The 22905-nt window shown below is 42.0% G+C and overlaps 1 protein-coding gene across 2 annotated transcripts; it reads right to left on the reverse strand.

Moving 5' to 3' along the window:
- Positions 1-445: 445 nt before the first annotated feature.
- LOC310924137 (TSC22 domain family protein 1) lies at positions 446-21083 on the reverse strand. 2 transcript variants are annotated; one of them, XM_083885780.1, is made up of 3 exons: positions 18449-21083; positions 4371-4422; positions 446-2037 (listed from the first exon to the last, which is right to left on the reverse strand). In XM_083885780.1, the coding sequence occupies exons 1-3, from the start codon at positions 20407-20409 to the stop codon at positions 1768-1770; spliced, it is 2283 nt and encodes a 760-aa protein (XP_083741906.1). In that variant the 5' UTR covers positions 20410-21083; the 3' UTR covers positions 446-1767. The 2 variants fall into 2 exon arrangements, with proteins under 2 accessions (XP_083741906.1, XP_083741907.1); XM_083885781.1 differs by lacking the exon at positions 18449-21083 and adding an exon at positions 4689-4952.
- Between the last annotated feature and the right edge of the window lie 1822 nt (positions 21084-22905).

Raw genomic sequence — 22905 nt, forward strand, 5'->3', positions numbered from 1 at the left:
AATTCTGAAATAAAAGCCATAATTCTGAGTTTTTGAGTTTGTTTAGACTGGGGGTAATTCTGAGATTAAAAACAGTATTTTGAGGGGAAAAGAGAGAATTCTGGTATTTTAAATTGGAATTTTAAGAAAATATGAATAATTTTGAGATGAAAGAGATTGTTTTTTTCTTGTTTTTTTTAGATTAAAGTCCATATCTGGAGGCGATTAGAGCCATAGTTCTGAGATTGAAATCAAAGTTTATGTGTTTGTTTGTTTTTTAGATTGAGGGTAATTCTGGGGGAAAATAAGAAAGTTAGAGTTTAGAATTTGTTCTGATAAGGGACAATTCTGAGAGCTTGAAGTTAGAATTTAAAGGAAAACCAGTCCAGATTTAGACGCGTGTGTAGAAAGAAAACCAGTCTTTTTTTCCTTTTCTTTACATTTTTCACTTTTATTTGAGGTGCAACTGTCTAGTGCAAATCTGAACGTCACATTTGTGATGGGCTGAGGAACATGCACAAAACATGGACATTTTCTATTTTCCTCGTCTTTCTTTTTTTCTCATTATTGTGCACGACTAGCAACTCAAAACACTTAGCTGTACAAAAGACATAAAAAGGAAATTAATAATGGTAAGGAAACGGAAAAAAACACAAAATGAAAACAGTCCCGATTACGTGAGCGAGTGAGTTTGAAGTCAGCGACGGCGGAGGAGAGTTCATGTACAGTACGAGGCTGTGTGTCACCTGCGGGAGAGACAGCATCTGTAGTGACGAGGTAAGACGTCCTCTTCTGGTCTCGCCCTGAGTAATGACATCACAGGTAGTACAAAAACCTGGCAAAAAACCATAGATATATATATATCTATATATACATATATTTTTTTATATACAAATAACTAAAAAAAGCTCTCATATATGTATCTATGGTTAAAAACCAGGCACTTGGCAGAGTATGAACATTGACTTTTTTTTTTTTTCATTATTTACAAAGTTCACTACCTAGAAACAGTCATGTCCTACTTATTACTCTCTCCGTTATTTCGTCGTCGTCACTGGGACATTTTACACATCAATAAACAGAAAACAAACAACAACAAAAAGAAAACCCCTCTGTGTTAAAAACATAAGACTCCCTGCATAAATGTTTAATGCTGCGTTCAAAAAGGGGGCGGTGACAGGAAACTGGGACAAGATAAGAAACGATAAGACACAGGATATATTATATTTTCTTTTTTTTCCTCAGTTAACTCCTCCTCCTCCTCAGCTCAGGATGACGCGAGGGGTGAGAAGCAGAAAAAGAAAAAAACGTCGTTTGACTCCCATTCCAGATGGGACGTCGTACATTTTTAAATTTTTGTCCTCTGTCAAAAAAAGTGCAAACAAACAAAAAAAAAAACAGACACAAAACTGTGCAGAAAGACAGCGCTGGGTTGAGGCGGAAGGGGGTGGGGCAACACGACAAGTCACACTGTGAAGGATCTGGGCCTTCCTGATTGGCCCACACCTTTGTTAGCTCCTCCTCCGTCAATATCTTTTGGCGACATCACCACGACAACGACCAGCAAGACATCGATTGTCTGAAGCAGGTAATAAAAGTCAGAGACAAAGCAGATGCACGAACACAACTCCGGCGTCTTTCAGTTAAACAATATTTGCAACATGTGAAAGTTGTTGATGTTGTTTTTTTGTCTCGTGGTTACGCTGAAGTGTCCTCACGACGGCGGCATAGTCGGTCAATTCACAGTTAAGCGTCGTCTTTCGTCCTCGCCAGGGGGTTCCCGATGTATTACGCGGATGAGCTGGGAATCTGTGTGGAGGGGAGGACTTGTGTGGATCCAGCAGGGAGCAGGACAGGAGGCTGGCCGGCGCCGGTCGGGGAGTCGCCGGTCTGGACCTGTGCCTGGAACTGGGCCATCTGCTCGGGGCTGGCGAGGTTCTTCAGGAGGTTGTTCTCCTGCTCCAGCTGGGTGTTGCGCTCGATCAGCTCCTTGATCTGCTCCTTCAGCACCTCCACCTCCTCGCGCACTGCGTACATCAGGTGACTCTTCACCAGGTCCTGAAGACAAAATGATGATGATGGTTATTAGCTAAATTATTCAACAGCTTCTTTCCAGCTTCAAGGATCTATGGGCAGACTTCATGTGTGTTTGCAGAGGTATTGAAGTTTACAAGGTTTCTTGAATGCACCTGGAAGATGCTTCTTTAAATTCAACATGCTGTAAATCCCACAAAAGTGATAGAATTTACCAGGGTTTTGAATGCATATCATTAACTGCTTCCTCTTAGCTCAAAATTGAGCTCAAGTCAAGTCACAAGTCTTTGAGCTCCAGTCAAGGTCTCGTCTTTGAGCTCCAGTCAAGGTCTCAAGTCTTTGAGCTCAAGTCAATGTCTTAAGTCTTTGAGCTCAAGTCAAGGTTTCAAGTCTTTGAGCTCAAGTCAAGATCTCAAGTCTTTGAGCTCAAGTCAAGGTCTCAAGTCTTAGAGCTCAAGTCAATGTCTCAAGTCTTTGAGCTCAAGTGAAGTCTCAAGTCTTTGAGCTCAAGTCAAGGTCTCAAGTCTTTGAGCTCAAGTGAAGACCCAAGTCTTTGAGCTCAAGTCAATGTCTCAAGTCTTAGAGCTCAAGTCAATGTCTCAAGTCTTTGAGCTCAAGTGAAGTCTCAAGTCTTTGAGCTCAAGTCAAGGTCTCAAGTCTTTGTTTGTCCCAAACACTGCATTGTTAAATTGCAGTTCTGTGATCCATACAGTACAGGATATAAATGCATCAGCTGTCGGAAGAAACGCATAATAAACCTTTCAACTTCCTAACTGGATTGTGCAAAACATGGCAGCGGGGAACTCGCTGTCGCCATGGTCAAAGTCTTTTGAGTTTGAATCGCAAGTCGAGTTTAAAGTCTCTGTTTGTGCGACTTGAGTGCGACTCAAGTCAGTCTCTCAGACATCTCAAGCGCTCATGCACAGGAGTTTGAATATTAGCATTGTATTTTTACCCATCCCTAGTGTGTCCATGTAGTCGTGGAGTAATGGGTTTGTTTTATGCCAAAATTATTCTGTTTGAATGATTTGGAGCAAAAGAAATCAGAAAATATTCACATTTAAGACACTGAAAATTCTGAAAAACATGATCAAAATAGTTGAAGATTATATTTTAGTAATCAATTAACAGGAGACTGTGAGCATAAAGAACCTGCTTTTATCGTGAGAATGCTGAACGAGCATCATTAATCACTTCACAGAAGCACGTCGGTGTTCCCAGTGTGGGTGAGGAGGGAAAATGAGTACACAACCACACACATAAAAACACTGTTAAGGAGAAAGACAAGCAGCTTTGTGATAACGCTGAAAGAAGCGGAGGATTTGCATTTAATAATCTGAGCATCATCCCTTTCGCTACAGTCCCGCCCCCTCCTTCCTCACTCCTCCTCCTCGTCCTCCTCCCTGCCCCAGGAACAAAATGTTCCTGCACCGGAGTGGGAGGAGCCAATCACGGGCCGAGTTATTTATACCGAGCAAAAGGGGAGGCCGCTGCTTGCCTAGCAACACAGGGACATGGCTGGAGAGAGGGCGAGGGAGTTTACATGTATATGAGAGGGAGGGAGGGAGGGATGGCGTGTGAAGCTTAGCCTGGCCCACATCGAGTTTCCAACAGGCCTGAGGTCATCGTTCCAAATCGTGACAGAGCAGGAAGCTGTTGCCCCTAATTCACACACCAGCAGGTGCATGTGGCCACCGACTGAGATCAAAACAGCAGATTAAAACGGACTGAAAACAAGCATTTTTAATGCTAATTTCCCGCTTTGTGGGACTAATAGAGGATGTTATTGTCATGTTTATACAAACATAGATTCTTTCAATTTAAAAAAGTGTTTGTTTTTATTTGTCCATGCAATGCACATTTAGTTGCACCTTTGCATGGAATGTGCTATATAATTACTATAGAAGCAAAATTGCTTCCAATATCACCTAGAAAGGAAAGGAAGCATCCATCCATTCATTCATTCATTCATTCATTCTAAGGCTGCAACTATTTATTCGATTATTAACGGATTACAAAACGAACCATCCACTATTTTGATCGATTGATCTTTACAGTGTTTTTCTTTAAAAAAAAAAAACCATGTCAGCTTCATAAATGAGAATATTTTCTTTGCTCCATCTAACAAAGAAATGACTCAAACGGAATAACAATTTGAGAACAGTCATAATTTCCAGGTTTGAGAAACATTTTCTGCTCCAAATTTCTCACCTTAAATTAAACATTTTTTATTAAATATGTTCTTATAAGGATAAAACAAAATAACGTTAAGTGTGCATGTTTATAACATGTATATAACGCATGTTTTAATGTGTAAAGAAAACACAATGCAAGGAGGTAAAAAAATGATTGCTTACCATTGCTTGTTCGATTTTGTTGTCAATGGCCACCACACTTGCACCCGAAGAGCTGAAGGACGAGAAGAGGAGAGGGGGAAGATTAAGAAAAGAAGAGAAATGGGATCTATTGGTTGTTTCTTTCTTTTTGATGCAACATCTGCTGAATACCGCAGTGTGTGTGCGTGTGAGTGAGTGTGTGCGGGGGAACGCTACCAGAGGAGGCAAACAAAGCGTCTGTGATGTCTAGAAATAAAATAAATAAATAAATAATCCTAACATCTGCCAACCAAGAAAAAGGAAACGCAATAATAATAAAAAAAAACAGCTGACATTTACCTACTGTCGACCCGCACTGATGCACTCTCCTTCCCGAGCACAGAGGACAGAAACGATATGGAGAAATTCCTCAGTTGACAAACGCCAAGGTCCATCGCCACCGTGTAACAATGGGAATTCATGCTCGGCTAGTGCATTTAAAAGCCCGCTGCAAGAGGCGCCCGGTCGGCGGCACACACTGGTAGTCCAGCGGTAGAGAAGCGGAAGAAACGTCGCATTCTCGACGCCTGGATGCCTCTGTCTGCGCCTCTGCTGCTGCTGCTGATCGCGGCACACAAAGACGACACTGAGCTGCGGCTTCAGCCCTCTGCATAATGTAATGCCGGATAAACGGCGCCTGATTGGCTGAGCCTGGCGCTCATTAGCATAATGTGCGCTGGAGACAAAAGCAGCAAAAACAACAACACGGGAACTAAAATAAAAAATATATCCAACTTATAAAAAAAAAAAAAGAACATTGAACGCATTACGTTAAGCTCCAACTGTCTGTTTGCTCTGAAAATAAAAAATACAAATATAGACTTCAGTCATCCCTGCAAAAGCTCTAATGTGGTACAATGTCGCCACCTATCGGCCCTTACATTCACAACCAGTGGTGGCCACAATGCAAATACGAAAACATACTTGGTGTAATTGGAGTTTACAACATAATCAATTGTCCCCCAGTTGACCCTGTGCACATGCTGACCTCAGCACTGTGAGGGGACGTAAAGAACTGTGACAACAGGTCAAATCACTAATGCTTAACAGAAGTAAATGAAGAAAATGTAAACATCTGCTCTGAGGGACTGGAGTGTGAGAAAACACCTTTGTATTGTTAAATAAATGTCATTTGATTTCAGTAAATCAAATCAATCGCAGTAAGCTTCAACATGTTTAAATTAGCAATTTACAAAAATATTTTTGAATGATTTTAGGCTTTAAATACACTTATTACATAGTCAAAGGTGATATAGTTGCACTGCTACCTTACATTAGCCACACCCCGTGAATATTAATGTGTGAAATGAGTGAAATATGTTTCTTCATTCTTGTCTATAATGTACCCAATGTACTTTAGTTTTATAGCCAATATTTGTTATATTATTACTTATCAATGTATGGATAGTGATGTGATTTTGGTGGGTGTGGACTGATGTGGTTGCTATGGAAACCAACACAGCCACACACAAAGAGAAGCAACTACATGAAGAGTAAACAGTCGCGGCCAAGATTCCAAAAAAACAAAGAACAACCTTAAATAGTATGAGCTTAATGACCCCATACAACACCTTCCATTCACTTTGAATGGAAGTGAGGAAATGCACGTACGTAAGAGCGCCTTCCAGACACCTGTCCCTGCTTTAAGCACCTTAGCTGCGCTATATCTGTCTCTGACTGGAGCAATCACAAGTACAAGTATCAAGGACAAGAAGTAGACTGAGTGTCAGAGCTGTGATGTGGAGATTTAAGTTGTCTTAGTTGTGTTTTCCACTTCCTTCAGCTTCTGTGGATGTGGCCACAGACATCGGGAACCAAAGGAGGTGGAGTGACTTGAGAGAAATGGAAAATAATAGCTTAAAATAAATGTTTAGAAAGATGTTTTCATCCTAAAGGAGAAGTATCACACTGCTGATGCAAAAAAACGACTATCTAATAAATGAGGAACATGGTGTTCATTTGGCAGTCAAAATGGGAAATTCTGAAAATTCAACTGAAAGTGGAAAAAACTATTCTATCTCTGTCTCAAAGTTGGGGGAAAACATGTTCAAAGCAAATGGCATGAGCCAAACACGCGTTTACAGAAGCAGGAACATTGTGTCCTCGAATACGTCGACGAGCAGCTGAGCGAGCGGGAATCGAACACTCCGAGGTGACGTAGACGTGTTGCACCGGAGAGGCTCTCACTTTATCAACACAACCTCACACATCTCAGACATAATAAAGCAAATTGGGAGGCACCTTTGTTTAACTTCTGCTGCTGCTGTTGAAGTCGACCTGGCACCCTCCACACCAACATGCCCCCCCCCCCCCACGAGCCCATGACAACACTACGGGCATTGTTACCTCTTCAGATGCTTCTCCAGCTCCCAGAAGAGCAGCTTCAGGGCCATGGTCTCACTCCCCTGCCGTCCTCCAGCCCCGACCAGCCCCTTCGCTCTCATTGATGCCCACTCTTAACCAAAAACCCCTCCTCAAAAAGAAACACACACACAACCACTGCACCCTACTGTGTCCTCCTGACCTGTGGCCTTTGGCCCGACCCTCTGCTCCTCGGCTGTGGAGCTTCACATAGAGGAAGTCTGCCCAAAAATCAGACCAGGATGGAGCTGCGAGTAGGACAGGGATGGGAGAGGGAGTGCATGCGTGGACCGTGCGTTACGTCTTCCCGATTGACCCTATACTAAGCCCGAAACATATACAATCTCAGACGATTGGGCTATAGGGCGGCGGATGTGTGATGTCACTGCATAAGGAGTCATGTCCCCTCCCCTTCTGTTGTTACGTAAACTGTCACTGGAGATTAAGGTGATCCATCCAATAGGATGAGCTACTTTTGACCACACACCCCCGTTAGCATGCTCACGGCCTGATAAGCCACGTTTAATTTTAATGTTTTTTGTGTTTGTTCCGTCCTATTGTGTGTGATGGTGACCGCACCATGCGGCCCATGGTTCTCAAACTGTGATGCATGTACCACCAGTTGGTATGTGATCGGAGTGGAAATGAGGAATTTAGACTGGAGTGCGTGGAAAATAAGTTTGAGAACCGCTGCCCTCGACGCCTTGAATAAAACACCCAAAACATCCACCTCCCCACCCTCACGTTTTCTCGCCATGCAGAGAATCTAACTCGCGGAGAATGAATATTGCGGCGAGGCATGCCTCGGAGCTGAGCTTGTCACTGCTCATGACACACATGAACACACACGAATCCTCGCTGGATCACGCCTCACATGCATCTCCATGCTGGAGAAAGAAGAAGAAGAAGAAGAAAAAAACAAGCTCCCACGTAGACAGAAAGCACACAGAAGTTAAAACAAAAAAACACCCACACTACAATGAAGACATGACATACAGTGATGAACACAAAATGGCGGCAGGCGGGAAAGCATCTGCAAGTGGGATTCACTTCTGTGCACACAGTGACATTATTAACCTCGTTAGGGTTAAGGTCACGTCTTCTATTCTTCACCCTCAGACGCGAGTCGCTAAACCCCCGAGAACGTCTCCACTACGTCGAGAAAGCACAAGAGCTGAAGCGCCGTCGAGTTTACATAACGCACGTTTGGGCGCACGAGTCTATATCTGTACATTATGTACCAGAGGTCTGGGAGGTGGGCGGGCGGTGGGGGGGTCACAGTGTGCGCATGTTCACTTCAGAACAAAAGACTCAGAAGTGGTCTGAAGGAAAACGTTCGCTGAAGGTGCGGCGGACCCGCCTCGGCCAATGGTGAGCGAGCTTTATGTCACAGATGGGATGCTCTCATTCATTATGTATCCACGTCTGTGTAAATCTTGTTTGTGACACGAGGGGCTGACCCATATATGACTTAACCCCGATCCTAAAGCTTAATGTATACAGTATATGTACATGTACAAAAATACAGTAAACATTGAAGTCAATTTGAAGTTATAACTTGTTATAAGTTATAGGTAAAGTATATTAATATGGATAAAACAATTCCGTATGCTACCAATAACAACATACTGGTCAATGACGGTTTTCATTTCGAGGTAGAGGCCCAATGCATTGTTCAATTATTAATTAATCGGCTAATTACTACAAATGACGCACTTCTGCTCTCAGAAAATGTTGCCAAATCACAAAAAACTTAACTTAAAACACTATAAAAACATCAAAACCAATTTATCGATTCCATTATAGTAACTGAATTAGTCTTTGAATAGTGACCACCAACTTAACCTCTAAAATTGAAGTACATTTTATATCAGAAAATTACTTCTGATACTCAAGTACAGTAAATAGAGTACATTTTTTCATGATTAAAACAAGATTTCTGATTGTTTTAGCTTCTTAAATGTGAATATGTTCTTCGATTCTTTGCTCCACATAACAAAGAATCATTTTGGTTTGTGGACAAGGCATTCGACAACATGGTCATTTCCAGGTTTGACAAACACTGATCAACGTTTTTTAACGACCAAACAATTAATCGAGAAAATGAACGACAGATGAATCGATTACGAAAATAATCGTTAGTCGCGGCTCTATTTTTACTCAAGTAGTATTGTAAAAGGTGACTTACCAAAGTCATTTTCTGGTAAGATACTTGTACTTTTACTCGTATATCCCTTCTAGCTACAACACTGCCAATAACTGTAAAACTTCATTATATAGATTTAACACAACACGGTTCTCGGTTTGAACGTTGCAGCTGCTGTGTGTATCTCAAAGCTCCAGTGGCTCGATGTTCCAGAACAGTTCAAATAAATCAATAGCGCTAACAGGAATATAAATGCTTTTCTGGTGTATTATTTGCTGTACAGTTAGGGACTCCTCCTCACCTCCTGCTGTTGCCCTTTAGCTCCCTTTATCCACACTCTCACTCGCACAAAAGCATCCAGCTGAGTGCAAGTAATGTTTCCGCCTCGCTTTATTGTGCGGTTTTTCCAGTGAAAGCAGAGCTGGGCTCGCTCGAGCAGCAGTGTGAGGTCCTGAAAAGGATCCAGAACTCGGGCCACAACTGCAGATTATGTGGAAATATAAAACAATGGGACATTACAAAGCAATTGGTTGTGTGACTTGGAACATACCCGCATCCATTTAAGTCAAACTACACAACTGGAAGCAATCAGCTCTTTTTTTTTTTTTTTTTTTTTAAGAAGAAGCAAAAGTAAACACTTGCTGAATTTTATTTTATCCCTCCACAAATAATGTTTATTTGATCCGAGATCTTTGCCATTTTTCCTCTCAGTTTGCTCGCTGCCCTCAAACAACACGGAGACAGAGCTCTCAATGCGTCTGTGCATCATCTCCTTTGTGTGGCTGCTGCTGCAGGACTGGCAGGATCCGGTTTGGGAGCCTTTTAAACACTGGCATTTAAGCAAAGCCAGATCTAACACAGCCACACAAACACTTCACTTAAGCAGTGGAAGTGCCTTTTTTACTTTCCAAATTTAGAGAGAGAGAGATAAAAAAAAATAAAAGATACGAGGATCCAACACTTCTTCTGTTTTTAAGCTATAATTTTCAAGTGTAGCAACATGGCAATTAAGCATATCCTCCTATCTTCTGAGGATAATCTAAACCTCAATCATGGACAAAACAATGAGCAGGTGAAACATCACAGAGCTGCTTCTATAGCGCGTAAGAGCATCAGCCTCCGCAAAGCATACATTACATAACCACTTCATCTAGTCTGAGCCATATGGACCATGAGAGAGGGAGAGGGCAGCTCAACATCAACAGTGCACACATGCTTCCTTCTGATGGATGAGGAATTACGGTAGCTTTCAAAAGGCGGACATCTTTTATAAGGATAAAAATAGAGAATAATATGAACAGATGCTGCCTGAACTTCTGTCAGGATCAGTTAATGTGGAGCAGAATTTTTTTTTTATCACTAACCTAGAAAAAAAATGCAATTTCCAAAAGCAATTAGTTAAAAACAAACTGCACAGAGAAATTATATTTAGGCTACGTTTAGCAGCATGTGACATCAGATGTATGCACACTCGTGTACTTGAAGATTATTATTTTTGATTGAAAAATTCAAGTTTATTTCAAATTAAATTAATTCACTGTTCTCGTCACCACAACTTCAAGAGACGAAGCACACTGGGCGAGTAAAGCACAACACCTTCAAACAGAAGTGCTGTGTGGCAAAAACAGATAAAAAAATAACAAGAAATGCCCACAAGAAGTTTCACGTACTTTCAGTCGGGGTTCACAATTGCATTTTTAGCTAGTTATGAACGTTGGACACAGTCTGGGCAAATAAATGCTACAGTAAAAAAAGACAGATTAACAATGCGTAACTAACTGAGGAGCTGCGGGCATTTGCCGAGACTACCATGGAATATTTACATCAATCGCAAGGGAGTGAGCACCAACTCCAGTTAGTACCTTGTATTATCCGAACACATGTTTTGATGGTGGGAGGCAACCACCAGAACACCCAGAGAAAACCCACAAGCCCACACAAACACAAAGAACATGCAAACCCAACACACAAAACGTCCTGGAGCAGACTGGGGGTTCAAACCTGGGACCGCAGCATCGTATATGAACAACATTCACAGAACAACCAATATCGCTTGATTTCGAGACAAAACTGCATGGAATTTGTCCACAAAGAATAGGGGAGATCGAAAGACTACAAGAAATATGCCTAAAATAAACACACAAATCATCTCCTTCTGCTTCATGACTCACAAACTGGCAACAGGCATCTTCATGCAACTATTTGTGGCTGCAAAAGCGCCGTCGTCACACGGAAATCATTCGTCTGTGTGACACGGGGTCTAACTCTAATCCAAGCCGCAAAATAAATATATATACACAGTCAGATATTACACAAGCTTAAAACATGGAAACATCACACTGCAGTAGTGAGCCCCCCCCCCCCAGGCACTTGAAGCTGGACTGTCTTTGTACAGTTCTCACACTACTCAGGTTTGGTATCAGTCACGTCTCGTTTTCCATTACTATCATACCTCGTCAACGTGGGTGGGGTCGTCGGAAACGCTGTGACGGTGTTTTACAGAACACACACATTAGCGATGAGCTAAGCAGTTATTTTCGGGGGGAACTGAATCATTACAAATCGGTTAATTAAAAAAAAGATTTGTAATAATAATATTGGAGATAAACGCATGTTTTCAGGATTTTCACATCTCTTCAGCATATCTACACTTTGGCATTGTTTGGTTTCATTCCTGTGTCGGACATAGCGCTCATGACTCTTCCAGCGATCGCCAGACCAGGTGCCAAAAAAGCACCGGATACAAGGTACTATCCCTAATGGAAAAGCGCCATAAGTTTCTCGAAACAGCGAGTCTTCTCAGCAGCTGTTGAGAAAATTAGCTGGAGGCTCTGTGCAGCTTCATGTGGGAATGTGAATGTGTGTTCCCACAGTGGGGAAGAGTCCAGACTCCGACGCTAAACGATAAGAGCTGGCTTTTTACGCGGAATTCTTACCATTCCCCCCTTCACGAGAAGTGTCGCTGTTGGAGAGTTTAAATATTGTTCCTTGGAGTCACGTTACGGCGTGTGAGTTGAAAGGAAAGATCTTTTCGTGGCAGATAACAGATACATATTTTATCTTCAACTCTAACTCTAAGATGATTCATATTTTACTTCATAAAACAAAAATATGAAGAGATTTGGGTCCTTGAGGACTGAGTCAGTCTAAACCTGTGACCACTCCTCGGAGAAAACAAACAAAAGAGACCTTCAGCAAAGCATCAGATTACTTTCATTTTAACCACCCAGGAATAAGCATAATACAACAATGGAGACAACTAACAGGAAACCTTGTTTGCACCCTCTCCTCTGTTTACCCAACATCCCTATAGAATTCCGTGTTTTTTTTTTTTATGTGCTTCTTATATGGCACAGAAAGCACAAAATCTGGTTTAAAGTTTCAGGTACATGATGTGAAAAGATCATCATGTTCCTTTCCGGGGCATCAAAAACGCTAAAAACTCACAAGGTGAATGTGAGGGAAGCCAGAGGGGGCGACAGCATGTCGAAGGGAAACAAAATTGACAGTAAACGTGTCAGAAGAGCGATTACGGCAGAAGCAGTTAAAACCAGAAGATCTGCCTCTCCCCTCGTCTTCACTTATTCTTTTTTTCCCCCCACCCTCGCTAGTGTAAAAGCCTGAAGGGGAAACGCAGATATGCACTATTAAAAACCCCCCCTACCATTTCACAGCACACACATGCTAATAAACCACACTCACAGATGAGCTTGTAAACACCGATCGACTGAGGATAACAGGCGACATGCACAGACACATATTAATTACATCCTCCTCTGGCTTGAGACACTCGCTTCAAGAATGCGCAGCTCCCCGTAGAAGCACAAGGCGGATGAACGTGACACAAGTTTGTCCCCCCCCCCCCCCCCCCCACGCAAAAAAACAAAAAACACCCCACCCTGACTGCCTAAATCTGGCTGTGTCAAGATCCACACACACACACATCACAAAGATGCAGTTTAGGAATGGAGGAAAAGCCAGATCACTCCTTTTATCTTAAATAAATGATATCCCTGACAATTAAACCAATAAATAAATGAATCCACATGTGATTATGTGTAAATAATAAACGTCAGACCACTGACGTGCAGCAATATAGGGCTGCGACTAAAAAGAGTTTGGTATTTATATCAGCAATTATATATTTTTCACAAATGATTCAGTGGAATCAAAGAGCCTCTTTATGAAAATTGATTTAGACTAATATGGGTGTTAAAACACAGATTAATCATACAAAATTAACAGCTGACAAGTCGTTTATGAGTCGAAAGAAAAGAAAAAAAATCCTCACAGATTGAGATAGATTATAGACAGAATATAATACTAATTATATTTGCTAGCAATATTTTTATAATAGTAATATGAGACATTTGATTAAAATGATTACATTAAATGTATTACATTCAACATTAAATTACATATTTACTTACTTTTAGATATCAGTTTTTTCCTTTTGCATCATTAATGTTTTAATACTTTTACTTTGAAATTCTGCGAGACACCACATTAATATCTTACTTGCTGATGTAAAATGTGCTGAATCTTTTCATTCATCCCTTTGTAATTCAGACAGATTAAGAGGGAAAACTGATTACATCACCTCCTATAGAGCCAGTAACCTCTCTGATATCATATACAAACAACACTGACAGCAGTGTTTAAGCACAGAGCAGATGCAAAGCCATTCATATGTTCTAGTATCACTAATCGTGTGCTGGACGGACATTTCCACTTGTGCTGAGAGGCACATTTTAGGGTCAGCGATTCTCAAAGCATGTTGTGATTATATAAACAACTGTTAAAGCATGTGATACGTGAACCAAGACTGCCACCTTGTGGAGAAACAGGAGTCTGACACCCAAAGAAGAGAAAGAGTCTGTTAAAACATCCGTCGAGTGAGGCATTCATTTTACAGTCACCTTTGATTAACTGCTGTTGACAAACAGGAGGCAACACCCAAGATATTAGAAGCAACTCATTCCAAACTATGACACATCGACTATAGTGAGTGCAAAACAGGTTATCTTTTCTAAATGCAGAAGTTTAGAAATGATGTGAACGGACAGAATGATACACGTGTGAGTAAAAATCTGTTCCGTCTCCTACGCTCTAGGACATTTGTACTGTACAATAGTGTGTTCAAATAAGCTATGGTTCTCAGCAGTGAGGTATGACATCGTATCCATGTGTTCTCTCATCACTGCCAGAGCAAACATGCGGGACTGCTGTGTAAATGTGTGCATGTGCTGTATTAAAAATGCCTGGGTGTGTAGCCGCAGAGTTTCCAGTTGAACAGCATCGCGGCGGTCAGGCAACGGGTGTGGAAGACACGAGGGAAACAGGGAGGGCCAACGGTTTCGCGCACATACATGAACAAACACATGTGCGGGGTTCAGAACAAAGAATCTTGGATTACAACACACACAAACACAGAGGGAGCGAGCGTTTTCTCTGCACCACCTTTACTCCACTATATCATTTACACTGAAAACATGCAAGGGTTTGTTGGCCGAGTCAACTATTGATCTTGTTTTTTGTAATTAAAACAAGTTTTCTCGAACATTAAAACCAAGTAATGTTTTGGAAAAAACAAGACATTTGAGAACATCAATATTTCAAGGTTTGGGAAAGAACAGATTCATTGATTTTTTAAGATAATCGTGAGTTGCGTCCCTGAAAATATCCAACTGCAAATTTTCAATAAAACAATATTTGCATGGTTATTCATTCAAAACAAGATTGTCAAACTCTAACGCAAGGACGGGAATTTAAAGATATAAATTGTTGCTAACGTGGTATTTACACCGAAATTGTAAACCCCTTTAGCTCTCTACACTCTTAGAAATAAGGGTTTTAAAAGGGTTCTCCTATGAGGACAAGCCGAAGAACCTCATATGGTTCTACTTAGTACTTTTATTTCTAAGAGTGTATCGATCAAAATATATGTATTGCTATTTTTTTTCTTCTTTTAAATGTCATAGAACACAGAACGTGTTCACAAGTGGATTTCTTATAATCTGATATGACCAGTGAACAACCTATATCTTATATAAGAATATAATAAAAGTGCAACAACTTTCCTTTGGCCAGTGAAATCAGAGCTCTGTCTTACTGTAGCAGCTGCGAGATTCATCTACCTGTAAGAACCTCCATTTTGGAGACCAGCATAGCTACAGTGACAGGCAGCTTATTATCACTAAAACTAATTTATGACCGACACAGAGTGAAGAACCACATTAAAGCAGACTTTTCATTCTCATACCAACACTAAAAACCCACAAAGCCACGAAGGGATCGACAGGATCAAATCTTAGTTTGGAAGAAAGAGCTTAAAAATGTAAAGTATTAACAACAAACTCTTGTGAAAACCAAAATAAAAGAAGCTCTAACCTGTGACTAATAACTTACTGAAGTCATAACACAACTGTTGTAAGATTTGTAAAACAAACACGCTTCAAAACAGTATTAAATGACTTGTTTTTAAGCTGAACAGACACATACACGTCTATAACAGTGTGTACTGGCCAGACAGTACAGTACAGGCACTCATATTATTTCTATAATCGATTCATCCGGTGTCATTTAATCATTTGAGATGCTGATAAATCAGATTTTAATTATTAAAGAAAAACACTCAAATCGACAAATTCATCATCGCTATCTTACATCGTCTTTTGAGTTCCTGTCAATATAAGTGGTCTTGACTGATTGATTATAGTGATGATCATTACTCATCACTGTGACAGCTCGGTATGTCTGAACTCAACTCAAGTGCTTTGATACGGCAGCAAAACATGCAGGGGTTATAAATAATACAATGGCATTGCACTTCTACGTTTTATGGTTCCAAAGGATATCAGACGTATTAATTGAACTACAAAGTGCACCATTACTGTAGTGTACTATGATTCTTTTGAATCTACTTGGCTGTGAAATTCATATAACCGCTTCAGCAAATGAGCACACACAGCTCACATTTTAATTTCAAGTAATAAATACCTTTTTTACTTGTTTACATTGTTATTGAACAGTTTCTTATAAGGCTACAAACAGCATATTGGTTCTCCACAGCCTGTGAGCAAGGTCATATCACTCCATAGTGCCGTTTAGTGCCGTTAGAAACAGGCAAAGCTCGTGTGGCACGTGTGAAATATACTGCAAAAGTATGTTTTTTCAAAGTCATGCGAGTATCGAGCCATTACGTAAGCACCGGCAGGGCTGAAATTTCACCCAGGGAAGCACAAGGACTCGACAAAAGCACCAGGGGAATATCACCGTCCTCTGTCCTCTGCGGATCCTCTCGCTGTGGCATACAGTAAGTTACGGCAAGCAGGTGAATGGAAACGACCGAGTGCCGACACACCCTAGCATCGGCGCTTTTACGACATACCCGAACAGTCATGCACACGTGGATTGAAGCGTTTAAATCATCCTGACATGTGTTACATTAGAGGAGCTTCTAGTCTAGGTAGAACTTGATGTACAATATCATGGACAATTAGATTTGATATTATTAACGGTCTCAGGTGACCTAATTGTAAATGGACAGGTGCTTTGAAGTAAGCTTATGCGAGTACAACCTGTTTGTCACTATTGATACAGGTGATGTAACTGGAGAGCCTGTGGGGGTACTGGCTGTTCACCAGTCCGTGCACTCTGTTCTTTCTCAAGCCCACTATGAAATACTGTACATCAGTGCAAACGATGATTACACAAGACTGGGAACTGTTAGCGTGTCTGCAGGGAGAGGACGTGGCTATTTTAAGGGTGGGAGGACAAGGCAGGGCTATTGTCCGAGAGAAAGGGGAAGAGGAGAGGACTTTGGACAACTGACAGGCGTGCAGACAGAGTGGGTGAGAAAAAGGAGACGTATATGAAAAAAATATTAAAAGAGAAGTAAGGCAGGGACAGTGATAGTCACACAGCAGCCATGGTTTGACGACCGTTACTATAAACAAAGATTCACCACAAGAGAACAGACAGAAACACACTCAACGAGGGCAGCATGAAGATGCCATGTAACACACAGGCAGTGCCATGATCGGGTGCCAGGGAACGCTATCAAAAGCCACCACTGTCTGCAGCCGAGTATGACTAAGGCACCAACTATAATCTAGCTGTTACAGCATTCCGTCATGTTTTTTTTTGTATCCCAACAGCTGAAAATGCACACACGAGTTGACTATTTACTGCCTGCAGCTACAGAAAAACTATTTTTCTTCATTTTAGTTCTGATTTACAGAATGCATTTGTCATTTTGTCTGGAATAAAGCTGGCATTTGTAGCCAACTGCAACAGATTGTGATATATATATATATATATGTATATATATACATATACATATACATATACATATGTATATGTATATGTATATGTATATGTATATGTATATATATATACACATATATATATATATATATGTGTATATATATATATATACACATATATATATACATGTTTATTTTGTAATTTTTTTTAAACACAATATACGTTACAAATAATGACATTGCCTAAAAATAAATATGGTCAAAATTTTCCATGACACAAGTACTTAAAACTAAATAAGTGAGTTTTGAGAATACAGAATATTTAGTGCATTTCACTAATTTATTCAAGATAATAAGTATTAAGATTATGAATGCAACAGATGTGGCCCTGCGATGGACTGGCAAACTGTCCAGGGTGTACACCGCCTATCGCCCTATGTCAGCTGAGATAGGCACAGCACCCCCCGTGACCCTCCGGTGGAGGATAAAGCGGTAGATAATGCATGGATGGATGAATGCAACAGCCTTTAAAACCAGGAAAACTCATAAAAGATACCTCATCACGATATGACAATATACAAAATCTAAGACCATATCTTGTCTCATGTGTACGATATGGATATAATATCCACATATTGTCATTTTTGTTTGTCACATTTAAGCAACTCATCTCCACAATGGAACATATTTTCTCTCTAGAGCTTTTTTCAGAGTACCAACAACTGCCGCAACCACTTATGCAGCAAAACTACCAAAGCCATAGGACTGAGAAACTGCCGACATACAGTAAACTTGCACTTTCCTGGGGTCAAGTGTTGTTGAAATCCACAGCTACAGTGTCTAACAAGAGAATTTAAACCGTACAGGGACGTAGTGGACGTGTGATGGGTGGGGGTCGAACCGGGTCAGTGCATCTGCCGAGTCACCAGCTTCCTCTGTGACTCAGCTCTACTGCTTCTATTCCAGTCACTGGCATTTGTGCAATGTCAATTTTCAGTGAGCTGTTTATCTCCTACTGTCCTCTGACGGTTTATTGCAGGTGACAAATGATCACACACGTGTAAATGAACATAAACATTTAACTCAACCAGAACCAGACAATGTAATGCATGCTTGGTTTCTTTGTCATGTGATATGCAAACATGTATGTATTTTTCCCATTTCGTCTTCAAAATCAACATTATGCATTGGAGCATCACAATATGGTCAAAATAAATCATATTTTAACAGATTGTGACACAACTGATCATTTTTTGCATCTTAACTGTCAGTTACACTACTCTTACCTGTCGTCCTCTCCTTCAGCATGCTGACTCCTGAGGCCTGCAGCGGCAGCAGCCATGAAGGCGCTGGCCTCAGCTGACATCCCCATGTGGGCCAGTGTCCCAGCAGCACCGCTGACCTCGGATGCTCCCGCTCCGCCTGCTGCCCCTGTCAGCCTGGGCAGAGCCAGCAGGCCTTGGTGCTGGAGCAAAAGCTTCTGGGCGTCCTCCAGCTGGGAAGATTTAGAGGAGACCTGGGCGAGGGTCGTGCCTGGTGTGAGAAGGGGCTGGAGATCAGCTTTCAGTGCTGTCAGAGGCATGTAGGTGGCCCCATGGCTGGGCACTACTGGAACTGTGGCCGTGGAGAGTGGGTGGGATAGGGGCTGAGATTGGAGGGTCTGTGGTTGTCCTACAGCAAAGCTTGCTGGAGCTGCAGAAGTAGGCTGACCTTGATGGGACAGCTGCTGAGTAATGCTGACCGACGGCTGTGCCATGACCCTTGGCACTGGTACTATGGAGATTCCTGTAGTGAGATGTAGTGGAGGATGCTGGACCTGAGTCTGGAAAGGAGCAGTGGGCTGGATGAAGTCTGGTTGACGGACACTTCCCGGGTTTATGACCCCAGCATGGGGATCCACAGCATATGGAAACTGATGGGATATTCCAGGTAGAGACTGACTTCCGCCTGCCTGTGGTGTTGCTGTAGGGAGAGTGACAGGGGCCACTGGTTTTGGCATGTGAGCTCCACTGACAACCTCCTGCGGTGAAACATAAGTCAGTCCCTGTGGTGGGCTCTGTATGGATTGTGGACTTTTAAAGTCCAGTGTCAGTTGCTGATAAGGCTGTAGTGTGTGTGGTGGCTGCACAGCAGGTACACTTGGACTAATCCCAGTAGAACCTGCCTCAGTCTCCGCTGCCAAATCTGCACCTTTCAGTGCATCAGACGTAGCTGGAGGAGGAATCTCCTTCTCATAAAACTCTGTACATGTCCATCTACCTTTCCGGAAGGGCTCAGAGTTTGTGTCTAGTTTGACCACCCTAAAACGAGAGCCAGTAGCTGCATGGGTTTGGGGTTGTTGGGCTTGAATGGACGGGCCTGTTCCTCCTCCACCAGAAGCTACTTGCCCACTCAGACTAGTGTTGTCAAAACCTGCAGACCCTGGGGGAGGAACTGCAGCCCCAGCAATAAGAGTAGCATTAGAAACATTCAGACTACCCTGTGGATTTGCATCAGTGGCTCCCACACCAACAATATGGGCTGAGGGTTGAGTTGTCCCACCTGCAGGTTTTGTATTATCCAACAATGGTGTCCTTTGGGACCTGCTAGCCCCACTTTTGGAGGCCAGAGCTGGACTGGAGCTCGCCAAGGGAGCAATGGGAAGTGCTGATTCACCTCCCAAACTGTCAGAGTGATGATGGTGGGTCTGGCTGTGTTGCTGGGGATAATAATGATGCATGGTCCCATTTACCATAGACGTGTGCTGAGAAGCCTGAGGGGTGGAATGAGGGTGAAGGGGCTCGTTGGGCGACACAATCCCGGGTGTGTCGACCCCGTGAAGACTGTTCAGTGTGTCATCAGAGGAGCTTCTTTCAGGCACACCTGTGTCTGTCGCCCTGGACATGGAAACATCCAGCATATCAGAGGAGGAGAGGTCTTCAGTATGTGACTCATCCAGGTCATCGTAGCTCTCAGTGTCATCTGCTAAACTGTTGTTGCTGCTCACGTTGATTTGAGCTGAAGTGACACTTGTTATTTGGAAGCCACTCTTCTTCTTCACCTGGGCGCCAGACACTTGGGACTGGGGCTCGTGGTGGAGTGCTGGAGACGAGGATCCAGTCTGAGTTTGGCTATCGTCAGCCGTGTGGGCTCCAGTGCCACCAGCTGCGGACGAGGCCGACGCACCGCTGCTTCCCCTCCTGTAGTGGAAAGCAGTTTTCCGACCCCCGGCTCCAGGCGAGTCACCGGAAAAGTCCTGGTTATGCATCTTTGCGGGTTTTTCCTGTTTTATATAAAAAACCAAGGAGTTACTGGTTGCAGTTCGCGCTACCTAGTAGCTAACACAGATGCTAGCTAGCTGGGTCAGCCGCAGTACCGCGATACTACCGAGCCATACGTGAGAAGACAGATGATTTATATCCTTTACATACCAAGCTAAATGTTCAGCGGTGTAATTACGCAACAACGCGGACTTAATAACAATGTCCTCCTCTTCAGATCAAATATTAATCCTCTTTCAAAAATATACACACCACTGTTTTCTGTGGAGAAAATAAAGTTAGAATGAGGATTTCGGCTAGCTGCTGCTTTGCTTGAAGGTGTATTGGGTCGCCAGTAGCAATTAGCCACGTTCTTCTAACTTGATATTCCGTCCACTGCTTAAAACACAAGTCCCATGAATCGTAGTGTTTTAAGTTCACACAAACCCCTCTCTAGCCTGGGTGAGATCAAGCAGTTTTCCAGGTGGATGTGGAAGCTCCGTAGCTGGCCGGTGAATGTCGCAGGAAAGCAGTCATCGCATCCATTCCTCTCACGGACGTCGCGTCTCCTTCCCCCGAAAACAAAAAAAAACAACGGGTGATATACTCCCTCTGTTGTCAATAGTCAGTTGTCTCTGAATAATACCCGTGTTTGCAGCGGTAAAAACTGCTCGATAAGTCCATCCCGGGGCGTCTCAACGAGTCCGTGTCTGCTGTATCATTGCCGGTGAGCAGCAGCACAGCAGCTAACGGGCTGTCAGTCTCTGGAGGGGAGGAGGAGGAATGCAAACATAACGACTGCGCATGCGCATCTGCTCGCCCCAGTGCAACGTTCACTGTTCAATCGGAATTTACACAGACTACATACGTATTAAAAGCACAGTGGCTTTTGTCTTTTTATTTTTACTATTACTGTATTTTATTCAGTTTCGCTCGAATGATTTTGACATTTTGAAAATCGAAGTGCAACAAAATGTAACTGTTAAATGAGGTATTTATCAGGTAAACCGAATGTTTGTGTTCAGGGAAGTTCGTTTTACAATATTAACATGAAGGCAGCACACGGCTCTGGGGTTGTGTTTATTTTTTTCTGTTCGGACTCCACTGTTTGGGAAGTGCTACTATTCACAACAAAACAGTAGCATTGACCCTTAAATCAAACAAATGTATTAATGAGATATATTGTTTTTTCCGCACAGAAATAATATTGATAAATTAAGTCCTGGTGCAAAGATACATTACTTTATTTGCTATTTTTTTAATGGAATTTAACCAAAGACCACTTATTCCCTTTTTCTCTTTTTTTCTGTCTTTGCCTTCTGGCGACGGATTATCTAGTTTAACATGTAACACCAGGACAGCCGGTATGTACTGTTGAAAGTACAGTCATGTCAAGTAAAGTCAATGTCAGAGAGTGGAGACACACCTGTCGGAGCACTTCTTAGATGTCAGCATCATGGCTATTCATAAACACATCACATGCACCTGCAGGGGGAGGGCGAGTTGTGGGAAAGTTCCACTCTGAAGTCTGATTCCAAAGGTTGCGTAATTTTTCAACCACATAAAGTAAACAGAGTGACGTAAGCCATGCTGTTTGTAAACGATCAACCTGAACGTTAAGTCAAGTCCGTCTCTGGACATCCTCAGCGTGATAAAGAGTGTAGACTGTGTTTACAAAGGAACAATGCAGCAGGGTCACAGTACACCAGCCTCTGCTTGAACGAAATTGTGAAAAATGGCATAGAGCCTTGAGGATTTGATCATAAGTTACATAACAACACAATCATAACACAGTAAATGCAACAAATTACCACGAACAATAAGTAACCCATTTGTATGTCTTTCCAGAAAGTCTTTCAGACGCAACATAGACATTGAGGAAAATCATGTTTTTTTATGGTTTATTTAAAAACAATTTAAATATTTGCCTTTTACAGAAAATAACACACAGGTTTTACATATTAAAAAGTTATTTCTGCAGGCAAATCTAATAATCTGGGGCACGTCACAGTTTTGACATTATTTACACTTTCTCTTAGCAACATCGACCACATCAACATTGACAGAGGCCTTGTTATGGAAACAGAAACATGACATTTAAGACCCACATTAATGAAACTGGAGAAACACTAACACACTTTTTCCAATTCTTAAAGCGATAGTTCACCTGGGATCTGTTTAGAGATGGCTTTAAACTTGAATTCAACCTATAGTATCTATAAGTATGCTGTCTGATTACTTCTACAAGCCTTACATACAAACTATATTATCCATATTAACTAGCAAATAGCTGTGTGTAATATTATATAAATTAATAAATAATGTGAATTGTGTAAATACAAAATCAAATAGCAGATACGGAGAAAAAAAAAGTGTTGCATTGGCCGGGAATCGAACCCGGGCCTCCCGCGTGGCAGGCGAGAATTCTACCACTGAACCACCAATGCTTGTATAGCACTTAATGACCAATGAGATTCGTCGTTACACTTTATGTATCGCCTTCT

Source organism: Microchirus variegatus (assembly GCF_963457635.1).
Source record: "Microchirus variegatus genome assembly, chromosome: 1".
NCBI lineage: Eukaryota > Metazoa > Chordata > Actinopteri > Pleuronectiformes > Soleidae > Microchirus > Microchirus variegatus.

Coding starts and splice junctions, on each gene's coding strand:
- LOC310924137 (XM_083885780.1), bottom strand. CDS start 20,409: ATGCATAACCAGGACTTTTCCGGTGACTCGCCTGGAGCCGGGGGTCGG. Junction 4,423..18,448: donor GCTGAAGGAGAGGACGACAG/GTAAGAGTAGTG, acceptor CTCGTCCTTCAG/CTCTTCGGGTGCAAGTGTGG. Junction 2,038..4,370: donor ACAAAATCGAACAAGCAATG/GTAAGCAATCAT, acceptor TTTTGTCTTCAG/GACCTGGTGAAGAGTCACCT.